General features: G+C 37.0%; 6 protein-coding genes across 6 annotated transcripts; 5 read left to right on the top strand and 1 right to left on the bottom strand. All coding sequences in view use genetic code 12, as the record gives it.

Annotated features, from left to right (window-relative positions):
- Positions 1 to 1212: 1212 nt before the first annotated feature.
- GET4 lies at positions 1213 to 2193 on the bottom strand (the record flags this gene model as incomplete). Its single annotated transcript, XM_064999426.1, has 1 exon — positions 1213 to 2193. One exon carries the CDS (start codon positions 2191 to 2193, stop codon positions 1213 to 1215), a length of 981 nt encoding a protein of 326 aa, XP_064855498.1.
- A 277-nt stretch (positions 2194 to 2470) lies between these two features.
- On the top strand, positions 2471 to 3940 carry DASC09_058410 (uncharacterized protein; the record flags this gene model as incomplete). Its single annotated transcript, XM_064999425.1, has 1 exon — positions 2471 to 3940. One exon carries the CDS (start codon positions 2471 to 2473, stop codon positions 3938 to 3940), a length of 1470 nt encoding a protein of 489 aa, XP_064855497.1.
- A 128-nt stretch (positions 3941 to 4068) lies between these two features.
- On the top strand, positions 4069 to 4794 carry SEC22 (SNAP receptor SEC22; the record flags this gene model as incomplete). The annotated part of the gene is made up of 2 exons (XM_064999424.1): positions 4069 to 4102; positions 4184 to 4794. 2 exons carry the CDS (start codon positions 4069 to 4071, stop codon positions 4792 to 4794), a joined length of 645 nt encoding a protein of 214 aa, XP_064855496.1.
- Positions 4795 to 5058: 264 nt separating this feature from the next.
- Positions 5059 to 5961, top strand: DCS2 (5'-(N(7)-methyl 5'-triphosphoguanosine)-(mRNA) diphosphatase; the record flags this gene model as incomplete). Its single annotated transcript, XM_064999423.1, has 1 exon — positions 5059 to 5961. One exon carries the CDS (start codon positions 5059 to 5061, stop codon positions 5959 to 5961), a length of 903 nt encoding a protein of 300 aa, XP_064855495.1.
- A 1753-nt stretch (positions 5962 to 7714) lies between these two features.
- On the top strand, positions 7715 to 8809 carry DASC09_058380 (uncharacterized protein; the record flags this gene model as incomplete). The annotated part of the gene is made up of 1 exon (XM_064999422.1): positions 7715 to 8809. One exon carries the CDS (start codon positions 7715 to 7717, stop codon positions 8807 to 8809), a length of 1095 nt encoding a protein of 364 aa, XP_064855494.1.
- A 490-nt stretch (positions 8810 to 9299) lies between these two features.
- DASC09_058370 (uncharacterized protein) lies at positions 9300 to 13295 on the top strand (the record flags this gene model as incomplete). Its single annotated transcript, XM_064999421.1, has 1 exon — positions 9300 to 13295. The coding sequence occupies one exon, from the start codon at positions 9300 to 9302 to the stop codon at positions 13293 to 13295; it is 3996 nt and encodes a 1331-aa protein (XP_064855493.1).
- Positions 13296 to 13714: the final 419 nt, after the last annotated feature.

Here is a 13714-nt window from a genome sequence, read left to right as displayed (position 1 = left end):
TTCAATGTGAAGTATTTATCTTATGGTCTCTACATGAAACAATTAGGGGTGATTAAAATTCCTCGCAACCTCTTTTGTTTGCGAACGGGCTAGAGCTTCAAAAGAGTCAAGACTGCTAGCTTCTTTTGAAGTGCAAGTTATCTAGCAACAAAAAGTATATGGGTATAAATGTAAACCCTTGCATATTATTACTATTTTTTAACATTTAAGTAACACAGTCATAATTTATAGCAATATAGTAAAGTATAAAACCCCGTTGTTTATACAAGATATAGAAAGGAAAGAAATGAGATGTTGAGCCCTTCATATAACGAATAACAGTAGCATGTTTGGATACAGCAATCAGTAATGATAAAACACAAAACAGATAGTGATAGTTATTAAAAGTAATGGTAACATTATCGTAACATTGAACTTTGCCAAATAATGAATGAATGAATTGTGTATTAACATGTCACAGAGGTTCTAAATAACATGCAAGCCGGGCATTTCATGCCGGTCTTTCTAATAGATAAGTAAAATACTATAACTTTCTCACAACCTCACACTCCTTGCTTTAAGAATTAATCACATCACCGGTAAAAAACTCAATAATCAAGATTATTAAGGAAAAAAGGTGCAATGTGAAAATATGAGATGAAGTCACTAGTGAATTACCCATCACTAGAAGCTTCATGAACTGAGATGGAGGTCTTTGTTGAGGGGTTTTGGCACTATATCTCAAATACTAAGTATTTTCAATGTAGTGACCATCAGAATTCAAATCACGTGACTGTTAAATAGACATGTAGTGGGACATGAAAAAAAGAGCTCCAAACACAAGAGCCCCTATGGCGCAGTTGGTGGTCGCGTTACACTCATAACTGTATTGCAATGTAAAGGTCCCGAGTTCGAGCCTCGGTGGGGGCATATGATATTTTTTGTTCAGTCTATGGTTGCTTTTTTTTGTTCAATCGCTTTTGTATTTCTCTCTCCTCCTCTTCTTAAAATTATATTCCCAGCTCGCTTTCTATTTTTTTTTTGCATGCTTGGAAGATCAGTAATACTGGAGGAGACAGAATAATGTGTCTTTAAGAGAACAAATGAAAGCTCCCATATGACTTGGGCTAACCAAAATTTCCTTGGTGATAAAATGTTTCACAATTACTGGAAAAACAAATAAAAAAAATTGAAAATGTAAATTAAATCCAGCTATTTAAAATGGAAACCGCATCATTTCAAAAAGCCGCTCATCATCTCTTGGAGGAAGTTAACTTGTTTTGGAGCTTGGATATTAAAATATACCGATCCCAACTTATCAACGGCAGGTTTATAGTCTCCCACAAGCACGGATCTGTATTCGTTCTTCAATTTAACGAAAAAATCTTTATTACCAGTTTGGATACACAAGATCGCCAATTGAATGAAATTCAAAAATCCAAGCTCAGGAGCTTCGAAATAACGTATCTTACAGAACTCATCGACTGATAATTCTTTTACGGCCAGAGATGCCTGTAATTTATCGGCTAATACATCGATGAACTTCTTAGCGGCGTCGATGTTTTTAAGAATTGCGTAATTGACTGCTGGGATCCCCAAGACTTGCGCGCCGGCTACCGAATCAGTCGCATCACAGTACCAGCTCCAGACCAACTCCGCGACGTTATCAAATGAGGCTTTGGTACCCAATATTAAGTGGTTCATTGCCACTACGTAATTTTCTGTTAAGTTCTCTGGGGTTGGGTTGTGAAGGTACTTGTCGCCGATAAGATCGTGGATCTTTGGGTCACCAAATTTATACTCGGTATTGGATGCAGACCAATTGATAGTTTCTGCTGATAATTTCTTGAGACTAACCTCATTGGCTGGGAACTTGCTCAAAATAGTGATCAATTTATTTGTGATTTCAGAAGTTTCCAATTTCTCGGCCTCTTCAGAATCTTTTCCAAGAATGTCAAAAAGTAGCAAAATGAGATCAGATGCAGAAGCGTATTGTGAGTGCTCCACAAGGATTAGAGAGCCATAGTAGATCAAATCGACAGCATGTCCAAGTTGGTGAGACTTAGTGGCACGGTTGATCAATGTTCTAAGGGTCTGATGGGCTTCATAGAAGTCGCCGGCAGCCACCTTGGCCTTGAAACGGGCAATTGTTCGTTGGAGCTTTGGGTTACTAGACGTGATATTACCTGTAGCGTTGGCAACTATATCAGACATATTCTTTGGTTCTTATATTGTTGGAAAGAAGTACTATGCTTATAAATTGGGTAAATCTCACCAACATGATTAATTGTTGATGATTGACTTGGCTGTGTGCGTGTGAATTTTCGAGTGCTTCTGTACAGGGGCTCATAACAAAAATAATAATCAGGTGATAATTCATGTGATGAAAATAAAAAAATCCGTATTCCTGGAGTAACACAGTCGATGAGGGTGATGACTTGATATTAGAGTACAAATATCAATATAAAGTCACACCAACCATAACTGGGCGATGGAGGGATTACCTGCTGAATTAAAGAATAATTTTGAAGAGAGAACGCCCTTTTCATTTGAAAAGTTCTGGAGGCCGGAGTATAAGAATTTGCTATCTGGAAAAGTGAAATACCAAAATGAAAAACTAGAGGAGGAGAAGAAGAAGAAGAAGAAGAACGGGGAACAAGCTATAGAAGCTGGCGGTGATTCTGATGATGATGAAAGTGAGTACTCAAGCTCTGAAGATGAAGGGCCTGACTCCCTGATATTTGATGATATTCCTCTTAGACATAGCATATCGCTCAATGCTAACCGAGACCGGAATTACCAGTTCCTGACCGTTAATACTCCGACACAGATAAATGCCATTACTGTCTGCGATTCAGGGTTTGTTGTTGGATTGAACTCACTGGTGGTGAAGCGGTTTGAATTTTCTCAACTCAATGGCAACTACTTCCATGGGTCAGTCCCAGTGGGAAAAATGAACTCAGCGACTGAGACTGCTCCAGTGTTTGAAACTGCAGCTAAAGTGAAGAGCGTGAAATACCAACCGGGAACCACGAATTTCTTGTGCACTACCAACCTTTCAAAATTTAAGCTCTATAATCCTGAACAGAAAAGCACGATTCCGGTTGATTTCAGAGGTGGCGACCAATATTTATTTGATTTAAGAAATACGAATGGACATACTGCCGATGTCAACGATGCAGGCTTCAACCACCAAGACACTAATATGTTTGCCACTTGTTCAAATGATAAAACAGTAAGAGTGTGGGATATTGAGAATTATCTGAAGTTGAAAAAGTCAGTTGATTGTATTGTTCATTCGAAAAAATTGAATAGGGTGATGTTCTGCAACGAAAATCCACGAACCGACATGAAATCAGGGATTATAACGGGTGATAGTAGTGGGAAGATTATCGTATGGGATATCAAAGGGAAAGCGAAGCCAAAAATAACCATAGATACGGGGTTGGATCAAGTTTCAAGTATGAGAATGTCGAACTTGAATGGGAATGCTTTGGTTACGAGAGGTACAACAGATGTGGCATTGTTTGACTTGCGGAACTATAAAGCACCAATAGCCCAGAAAAGCCTAAACAGGAACTCTTCTGGTGATGCAGCATTTTATAAGAACTGTGTTTTCAATAATAACGATAGATACATTCTCACGGGTGACGGATCTGATCTTGTTGTGCTTGATGGTGATAAGTTGGAGGAAATGAGTAAAATCACTCTAGAAAACGAGATCACCAGCATCGCGATTGACTACCGTCTTAATCAACTACTTATAGCTGATGTGAAGGGACAGGTAACCTTTGGTTTCAATGACCACAATTCATTCCAGGGGATTCTAATGAACTTGTCAAATCACAGCATCAATGTCCTGGCATTAAAGAGGAAGGCAGAGCAAGACCAAGAGGAATGGAACATTGACAGTGCAGAAAAGTTGTATGCTTATGAGAAGAATAAGAAGAAGAAGAAATGAAGCTTCGTGCACGTGATAATAATAGCATTATTTTTTTTTTTTTTTTATATATATAAATTTCATGCCTTAGAAATGATATGAACTGTTGTAAGCTTCAAGTGTTATTTAAATATACTCTATATAATAAGATGGTCAAATCAACATTGATTTTCCGTTATGATAGTAAGTTTTTAGGAACTGTGAAAGGCTTTTCCATTTGTTTTCTAATTATTTGATAGGGTGCAACTAACAGGAATTTTTAAGACCTCCCGCTTTCAGGATCGGTGGATGATGACAACGAACCCGGTTTGATCAAGGAAAAGAAGAACATCAAGCTTCTAATGGGAAAGCTCTCCCCGAATTCAGAACCACAGGCCACTATCGAATCGGAACAGTACGCTATCCATTATCTCATTGACAACCAGATTTATTATTTTGTGATCACCGACAAGTCGTATCCTAGAAAACTCGCCTTCGCGTACTTGACCGAAGTGTCAACAGAATTCTACAACTCCCATGGACAGGAGACCCTCAACAACTTGTCACTTCGTCCGTATGCGTTCATTAACTTTGACAATTTCTTGAGTAAGACTAAGAAAATCTACCTTGATCAAAGAACCCAAAGTAACTTGGATCGTATCAATAACGATTTGAACGATGTCAAGAAGATCATGTCCAAAAACATCGAAGATTTGCTATATAGAGGCGATTCTTTAGATAAGATGAGCCATATGTCTGAGTCTTTAAAATCCCAGTCTTTGAAGTACCGCAAGGCCGCACAAAAGATCAATTTTGAATTGTTGATACGACAATACGCCCCGGTGGCAGTTGTATCGCTATTTGCTGTGTTCTTGATATGGTACATGTTTTTCTAGTCCCCAGATTTTTTTTTTTTTCTATTACTTTCCCAATTATGTGCCCAATTCCATAACCTAATACCTGCTTTCCTTCTTTCTTATATATATATATATATATCTTTAATATATCGCTAATAATAATAATAATAATAATAGCTATCTTGACATGTACAAGCAAAATATGGGGTGTAGGGGTGGGGCACAATATCACATTGAAAAACTTTGGGGTGAAAAACCGCGATATAGCAAGAAAGCCGTCAAAAACAACCAGTGCAACCCATAATGGATAATTTATCATACCAGAATCTTCTAAAATCTTTCAAATTTGTTAGAATTCTTGAGTCGGACACCCAAGAGAAAACTCTTTCTCTTTTAGGAACGATCGACAACCAAGATGCTATAGTTCGTCTCGAAAGACTTCACTACGACAATCCATCATCTCAAGATAGTCTTGCAAGTCTCATCGATGTTGCAAACCTTTTGAAGATTGGAGATAATGACATATATAGCTGGTTCTCAGTGTCTGATCTCCCGGATGTTCAATCCACAAAATTGAACTTGATCTACCCAGCGACTCAGAAACATATCTCCAAGTACAACCACCAACCACTCCACATGGTACGCGAGACCGCTGAAATGTACCGCGATATTGTCGCTCCGTATATCGAATCTATGAAAGGCCTAAGGATCCAATGGGTCAAGAACATTCTTTTCCAAGGTGCAGAAGCGGAAAGTGTGATATACAGAGACCACGACCCCGTCACTGGATTTGTGCTCTTACCAGATATGAAATGGGACGGCCGCTCGCTGGAAAACTTATATATTGTGGGAATTGTCAACAGAGAAGACGTAGCTTCGGTGCGTGACTTGCGTGGAGCAGTACACTTGCTGTGGCTCGAGAATTTGAAGGAAAAAAGTCTATTGGAAGTATCCACCCGCTACGGAATTGGGTTGAATGATTTGAAAGTGTTTGTCCACTATCAGCCGTCGTATTACCACTTCCATATCCATATAGTGAACGTTGCCCATGAAGGATTAAGACGGGGAATCGCTGCAGGAAAGGCAATTTTGTTGGACGATATTATTGAGAACTTGAAGCTAAGTGAGGATGGATATGCTAAAAGAACCATGTGCTACGAAATTGGGGAAAATCACGACCTATGGAAGTTGTTGGTTAAAAGATAGGGAGGCCCTTTTTTTCAAAGAGCTTGTACATCTACTTATCTTGTCCGCAGTATATAATAGATCACTATTGATAATTTTTGATGTAGTTTTTAGAAAAACAGACATAAAGTCTCTCATTAGAGCACCATTTTAATTTTTCATGTTATTATATGGGTGGAATATTTAACAAAATTATACTAAAAAAGAAAACGTCGCGAATTACCATAAAAGAAAATACGTTCTCAGTCTTAATTTAGTCGGGAGCTGTGTATAGAGGGTGTAGAGTAAATGAGTTAACATAGCGTCTATTACGGGCCGTCCGTTACGGGCTGCCAGTTACATTGAAAGCCTGGGATAGTAATGAGCTAGAATCGGGTAACTGTGATAATTCCAGTGAGACTGTCATTTATCTGTCGATCAAGCTATCTATTAACAAATGCCTGTGAGTTATTTAGGCTATCCCTCATACTGATTGAAGATCTAGATCGTTATATATACAATTAATAACACTAACCGTTTTACAATAACGCGGAGTAATTACGATATCACAATCTGTTTTGTCAGTTGAGTTCATTTATTTTATCCTGTCTTTCATCGTAAATTATGTGTCTCGAAGGACCACTTCGATAGTATCGAAGCTGGGATTATTGCGCTGCCAATAAGGTATTAAACTTGACGTTCTCTTTATTTGATCGAATAAGGAAAATATCTTAAAAAAGGTATTTTTACGAGATATTGCTTTTAGTATACAAAATACTTGCCAATATTACAAGGATTGTTTTTTCCATCAGATCGAATAGACGTTCGGTGACCGTTGTCCAAGCTCGTGTACACCTACGGTTAATACATACACAAAAAAACAAAAAGCATTCTACCTAAACTATTTTACCCATAGCAATGATACCTAAACCAATTTGATTGCCAGAAGCTTACTACTATTATTATTTAATAATTACAACTTTGACACTGATGAGATACTAACGTACATCCACACACGCCCACGCTATAAGCCCTTATTTCTGGAGACGCGTTCAATTAACCGCATAAAAAAAATAGTAAATTGAAACAAACAAACAAACAAACACACAAGCCAAACAATTATTGCAATGCTTCTGTCTATTGTATGCAACTGTTTTGCAAATAATACAATCCATGAACCGTGGACTCCCTTTCGACCCAAATAGGAAATGACAATTAATTACTGGCGATCTGCAAAAGTATGCACGTTTCAAACCGCCCCGCGAGCGAAGCATCAAAATGTTTCAACAGGGATCATCAGTCCGTCCGGTAGGTTTCTCCCTCTTCGTTTTTTTTTATCAAGAACTTCTAAAAACTTATCCATTTCTTTTGCAATAAATTGTTTAAGTGCATCCAAAAGACTTCTATCATTTGAATTATTGAGGGACTCCTAATTCTAATTCAGGGTGTCAATTTGTTTTCGGGAAAGATAATTTGATCATTTCCCGTTGCAGGGATCATTATGCCGCTATATGTAATTAATACCAATAATAGTTATTTTGTAGAGGAGGGGCGAGAAGGGGGGAGAGACCCTATTTTTTCATCTCTCTTAGTTGTCACTATAACCTTTTCCATTCCCTGCGTGCCCAAAGTTCAACATTTCGATACAGAATCTCTTGTATTTAAATACTGTAAAATCCCCCGTGTACAATTTCAGCATTGACAAAGTGTATCGCCTCCCAGATGAGTCTCTAATATCTTTCCCCTGAACCTATCGATAATATAATAATCCTTCATTAATTTCCTACTGATAGAGATGCTTTCCAGACAACTGCTCCATAGATCATCGTTGATATCAATTGATACTCAAGATGGCAAGGCAAAATCATTAAGTGAGAAAAGCCAAGAGCTAAGAGAAGAAGTGATCGCCCAATGCCAAAAATTCGACATATTAGAGCAGGTGCTAGATGATGCGCTCGAAGAATTACATAGCCCAATATATTCAGCATTTAGCTCGTCAATTCACAGCGATAGTGATGATCAGATTTTCAACGAAGATTTTAATCAAGCAGGTGAGACTGGCAGTGATATCGAGAGCATTAGTGTTGACTCACAGGATTTTCAATACGTGTTTTCCGAGAATAATTCTACTGCTCATCTTAGAAAGCTCTCTATGAACTCATTGTCGACTTATGGAGACAATAATACCGAATTCAGTTTCATTCCAGGTAAAAGTCATGTGTCCCAATCGTCACAAATCACTTCAGTTTGCACTCCTTACGAGAATGACAATTTTTTTCACAACTCTAAACTCATACAAGAAGATTATGAATCTCCAGATGAACCATCTGATGTTGGTCGGGACATTGAAGATTATGGGTATGATCAGAAGCCCAATAAAAAATCTCACCAAACTCAAGATAGCCTTGTCAGTGAAGACTTGGATCGTGCAATCAGAGTGCAACTCTGCAAGGCGAAGTTAGTCTATGTTAGAAGTTCTATGTCTTCCGAGACATCAAATCTTGTCATAGATTCTAATGAATTTCCAGCATCTTTAGCAGTCAATTCTGTCAATAAATCAACACCATGCTTTTCTTCAAAAATCCCTAGTACTCCTGAAAGAGGTACATTTCTTCAATCCCCAATGTCTGAAACCATCACCTATTCAGCCCAAAGACATGCAGATTCCTTAATACTTCGACCAAGCCGCTCGATTGAATCAGCCTTTCAATCAAAATTTGACTTTCTAGAGAAAATAAATAGCTTCACTGGAGTACCTGAAGATTCAGCTGATATCGTGACAGAAATCATTGACTCATATTATGAGAGGGAAACAGAAGAGACTGATGAAGTTTATCCAGACTTTGGGGTTAAAGTTCCGATCAAACTTGACTTCTCTGTGGTGCAATGAGATAAAATGCACTTATTAATCCTATTATTTCTTATTATTATTTCGTTTCCTTATGTTTATGTTAAAAAAGTTTGGGTTTTCTCGAATTGTTTTCTTAAGTTTTTTTTAGTTTTGGGTTTTTATGTTTATTATGGCTTTCTTTGTTCTTTGCGTATATGTGTTATTTTTGGTGCTGATGGTGTGCCATGTATATTAGATTCCCATTAAATTTCATTTCAATAAAAGTTTTTTCGCTTTCAACCTCTCTTAAAGCTTGCCTTTTTCTAGAAGTTTGGGTTCTTATTGCTGTCCGTTTATGTTGAAGGGCATCTGCTGCGTGGATTTAGTAAATTGTCTTGAAAAAAAAAATAGAAAGAAAAAGCTTGACACATTCTAAAAATACATTCATGGTGAAAGTGTATTAGTATTGATCTATATATAATATATCCCGATATCATATAGTGGAGAGCACTAACACTGATATTTCTTATACCAAATAAAGGTCTTTGAAATGCCGTCTAAGGATACCATACAATCGTACTTGGATGGCCTCCAGGCGTTAGTGCTAAATTATTATGATGAGCAAGATGACCAAACACGCCACAAGATCTCAGAAGCATGTTTGCTGTTGGTAGAGCTTTTACCTTCTAATTCAAATACAGTGAAGCTGTCGATCCTTGGGTTTTTGATTGAGGTACTTCGTAATAATCCAACAACTTTTAAAGAGCTATTTCTCAAGGAAAATCTTTCACTGGTAGTGGCTGGACTATTGAAATCAGAGGATTCAAAGGTAAAAGAATTATCGTTTGATTTACTACGAAACATCCTTGGCCAGTCAGAGAACATATCCCATAATGACAACGAAATTCCTTTGCAGATTCTCCCAACGCTTCTTCAGACCCTTGACACATCCAAATCAGATGATATCGTCATCACAAAATCTCAAGTATATGCGCTACAATTCATATTGATCCTTTCTTATCGTCCTAAAATAGCCTTAAAGCTTCAAAATACCCAATCATTAACATTATTATTGCCTTATCTTTCAATTGGTAATAGCTGGGTCCAACAGAAAGCCTGTCAAATTCTCATTAATATCACATTCACCACAACCTCGGAGTTAATAACTGATTTCCTCGAAATACAACTTCTAAGCCATTTATTAAAAATAATTGCAATAAAATCAACGCTAAATTATCTCAGTGAACAAGATTGTGAAATAAATACAAAAACACATCCCAAAAATGGAACGAACGTTGAAGAGCTTCAAGTATGTGCTTGGTATGTCATGGCGAATATTACTCGAGGCACAAGAGAACAAAATTGCAGAATCGCAGAGTCAGGATTGATTGATCAGGCCAGAAATGTTCTTTCAGCGGTTGTTATGAGCATCACAACGCAAAATGATGAATCAGCAACGAGTTTCAAAGGTGCCAAACAAAATAATAATATCAATTCTGCGGGAATTGCTGCCGCTGCAGTTCTCTACAATCTATCATTTACTCATTCGGTCTCTGCTGCATGTCATACTTCTGAAATTTTACCTTTAGCCATAACTATTATAGGTTCGCCTCAAGCATTATCAGTAAAACTCAAACTTGTTGGGCTTATCGCCAATTTATCGAAAGAAAAAGGTAGGAAGGTCGTCGCAGGTTATGATATTGTGACTGGTGTGGAAATCGTTCTCAAGGAACTTTCAAAAGCTGTTGAGACCTTACAGGACCGGAATCTCGAGATAACGGCAGCGTCTCAAAATGATGAAAAAGTTGAAGTGTTACTAGTCAAGACAAATGATGGTATCGATAACGATAAAGTGCATAGTAAACTCAAAGATCTCGATGAAGATCTTACCGAAACGAATAATTTTAGTGTTTTAGATATTCCGAGTTTCGAAGATTTGTTAAATGCCTATACCTCAGTACTAGAAATATGTCATCATGTCATTTTTCCATTCAAAATTCACAGATCGCAATTTTTTGAGAAAGGGATTTTGAAGTTTATGTTCGTGATACTATTTTTGGAGCCACATACCACCGAGACAATAAACAAAGATCAGAATCGTTCAGATATTGATATTGGAAATAAACTTAGAAATAAAGAGGTAAAATCCCAGGTCTCAGACACCTGGAATGATAAACTCACTCTTTTGCAAAGGACTTTCATAAAATTCTTGTTGGTTTTGAGTAAGTCTATTCGTGAATACAACAGAAGCATGTTGATCGATTGTGATATTGTCTCAAGACTCACAGATGTACTAAGAAGAAGATACATGTACCAATGTAAAGAAACCGAATCAGAAAAGATTTCCTCGTCTGAAAGCGACCAAAATAGAGATAAAGAGGTTGAAAATGACAAGAACAATAATCTCTTAAGCTTACCTCATCACATCCAACCATTTGATATTCTTACAATTATTTATTCCTCACTAATAAACTGCAAGCAAGACTCAGTCCAAAAAGAATTTGTGGTGAAGAAAATTTCTCTTTTCCAAACTCTAATTTATTTTGCCAATGAAAGCAATAGTTTCAAAACTAGATACATTGCATGTGAGTTGATGACAATAATGTTCAAATTTGATAAAGAATTATCGGGGGGAGCAATAGGCTCTGATGATGTTGGTAACGGTGATTATTCAGAAAGCTTTTATTCACTGTTGGATGACAAAATGATTGAAAGCATTGTTTTAGTTTTTGTTAAAGAGAACAATGGTACAGAAATTGATTGTCAGCTCGTGGGAATCATTTCCTATATTTGCGCTAAGGACACTAGGAAAACAGATTTGACTAAATGGTTTGAAATAATGTTAAGTCAAGGTATTCTTGCCAAATTGCTGATAGTGATTAGATCTGTCCGTATAAATAACCCAAAATTTTATCCGACAATTATTAATATTATTATAATATTTTTCAGTTTATTCAAAATGAAAAATGAGAAGCTCATGGACCTTGTTGAACAGCTGGACATATTACAAGCCTTAGAATTTTTCAAGAATATTGTTGCAATATTGACCAAGAAAGATGATTCCTCTTCCAAAATCATTGAGCTCACCATACTTACTGCCAAGGAATATGCTAGTATTTCGGATTATACCAAGCAGATGTTCTTAAATTCTGGGTTACTCAAAATTTTGTCACTTTATTTGTACTCATTCAATTCAGTTAGCAATGTAACATTGTTGCCAGTAGTTCTAGAAACTTTTGCGGAAATTGCTTGTGGGAATGAGCACCAAAAGGCGATTCTCTGCTCTAAATATGATTTGTTCGTGTCTATTTCTTCGATATTGACTAATGAAACTGAACTCCAACACAATATCGCCGCCAAAGGAACCGCAACGGCATTGCTTGATAATCTTACCATGGCTCGAACCGCAAAAAATGATGAAATATTCATTAGTCTGGAATTGGAAATTAAATTGATATCCATGCTTAATGATACCGAATACAATAATGAATTCAAATTTCATGCGATTTCTGTCCTTGTCAACCTTGCTATCAATGACGAACATCAAAGAGATATTCAACTCGAGAATGGGGTTTTGCCACCGGTCTTGAATATTCTCAGAACGCTTTCTGGTACAAGATCAGCCGTTAGTACCCCATTATCTACCCACGCAAAAAACGGATTACCACAATTACCGACCAGTGCATCAAAGATTGTGGGCAGTTGCAAGATTGATAGATTTTCTCAAGGTTCTAAGATGCCTTCATACACCAATTGTCGACTTATGAACCAATTATTGCGGCTTGTGTCGACGCTATCTCTGGGGAACCCAAGGAAATCATTACAAATTATTGCTGCCGGTTTCTTACCCTTGTTGGCCGAACTTATAACATCAAATGAAGTTATGATGACAGAAAAAGCTTTGAAAATCGTTAGAAACTTGAGTAATGGGGGGATTAATCATTCTAAAACATTGATCGCAAATAATTTCATCATACTACTTCGTGAGGCGTTTGAAAATAATCAGAAATCAATGGCTAATTCCATGAAAGATCATACGGAAGAATCTATCAATTTGAGGAAATTGATCGATATTAATATTTTATGGACTTTGGCAAATATTTCAAGGTTCGAGGATGCGTGCCGTGTGGGATTATTGAAGAGTGGCGTGTTATCAAATATCGTCCCGATGATTTCTTTTCTGTCCCTCGATTCAAAAGAAGAAAAAACATTACAAAAGGCGATCATCTCACTTCTTAACAATTTGGCGATGTCCAATGAATGTTTGGGAATTATGGCCAGTGTCGAAAACCAGGAGCTTATAGGGATGATTGTGACGTCTTTGGCTGATTACACTAAAAATGAAAAAGACACCGACGAAGAACATAGTGATATTTTGGTACTCGTGCTAAATTTCTTGGCCGTAGTGTGTCTGATTGGTGACGACTTGTTTAAAAAATTCATTGCCGATCAAGGGTTGCTATTGGTGCTCCAAAAATTTTCTCAATCGAGCACGGTTGTTGTTCGTACCCTTAGCGATGGTATTTCTTCAAATATTAGCACTTAACCACTATTGCATTACTAGTTATAAATAGAATTTTCTATTATATAATCTGTTATTTACTGTTCAACTACAACTGAGAAGAATACACAGCAAAATTTTACGGTCCTACTCATGATGTCTAAGGAGAGACATTCAGTAAATGAACCCATCAATACAGTTTTGTAATTTTCAATCAGAATGATTTTGTTGCAGTCTGAATTTCTTAGATCAATTGACGAGTATCTGAGTGCCTGAACAACAAGTAAACTCTTTCTTTTTTTTTGTTGATCCTTCTCTTATAATTTATTGTTGAAAAAATTGCAACTGTTTGGCAATAATCAAGCCCTGGTAGAAGCTTAATAATAAAACTTATAATGATAATAGTTCAAGGTCTGAAGCCAATTTGATTATAAAATAAACCTACAATAGGTGGAACGAGAGCG

This window comes from Saccharomycopsis crataegensis, assembly GCF_037102585.1.
Source record: "Saccharomycopsis crataegensis DNA, jcf7180000000098, whole genome shotgun sequence".
In the NCBI taxonomy this organism is placed as follows: Eukaryota; Fungi; Ascomycota; class Saccharomycetes; order Ascoideales; family Saccharomycopsidaceae; genus Saccharomycopsis; species Saccharomycopsis crataegensis.
This window is presented reverse-complemented; position numbering and strand designations above follow the sequence as displayed.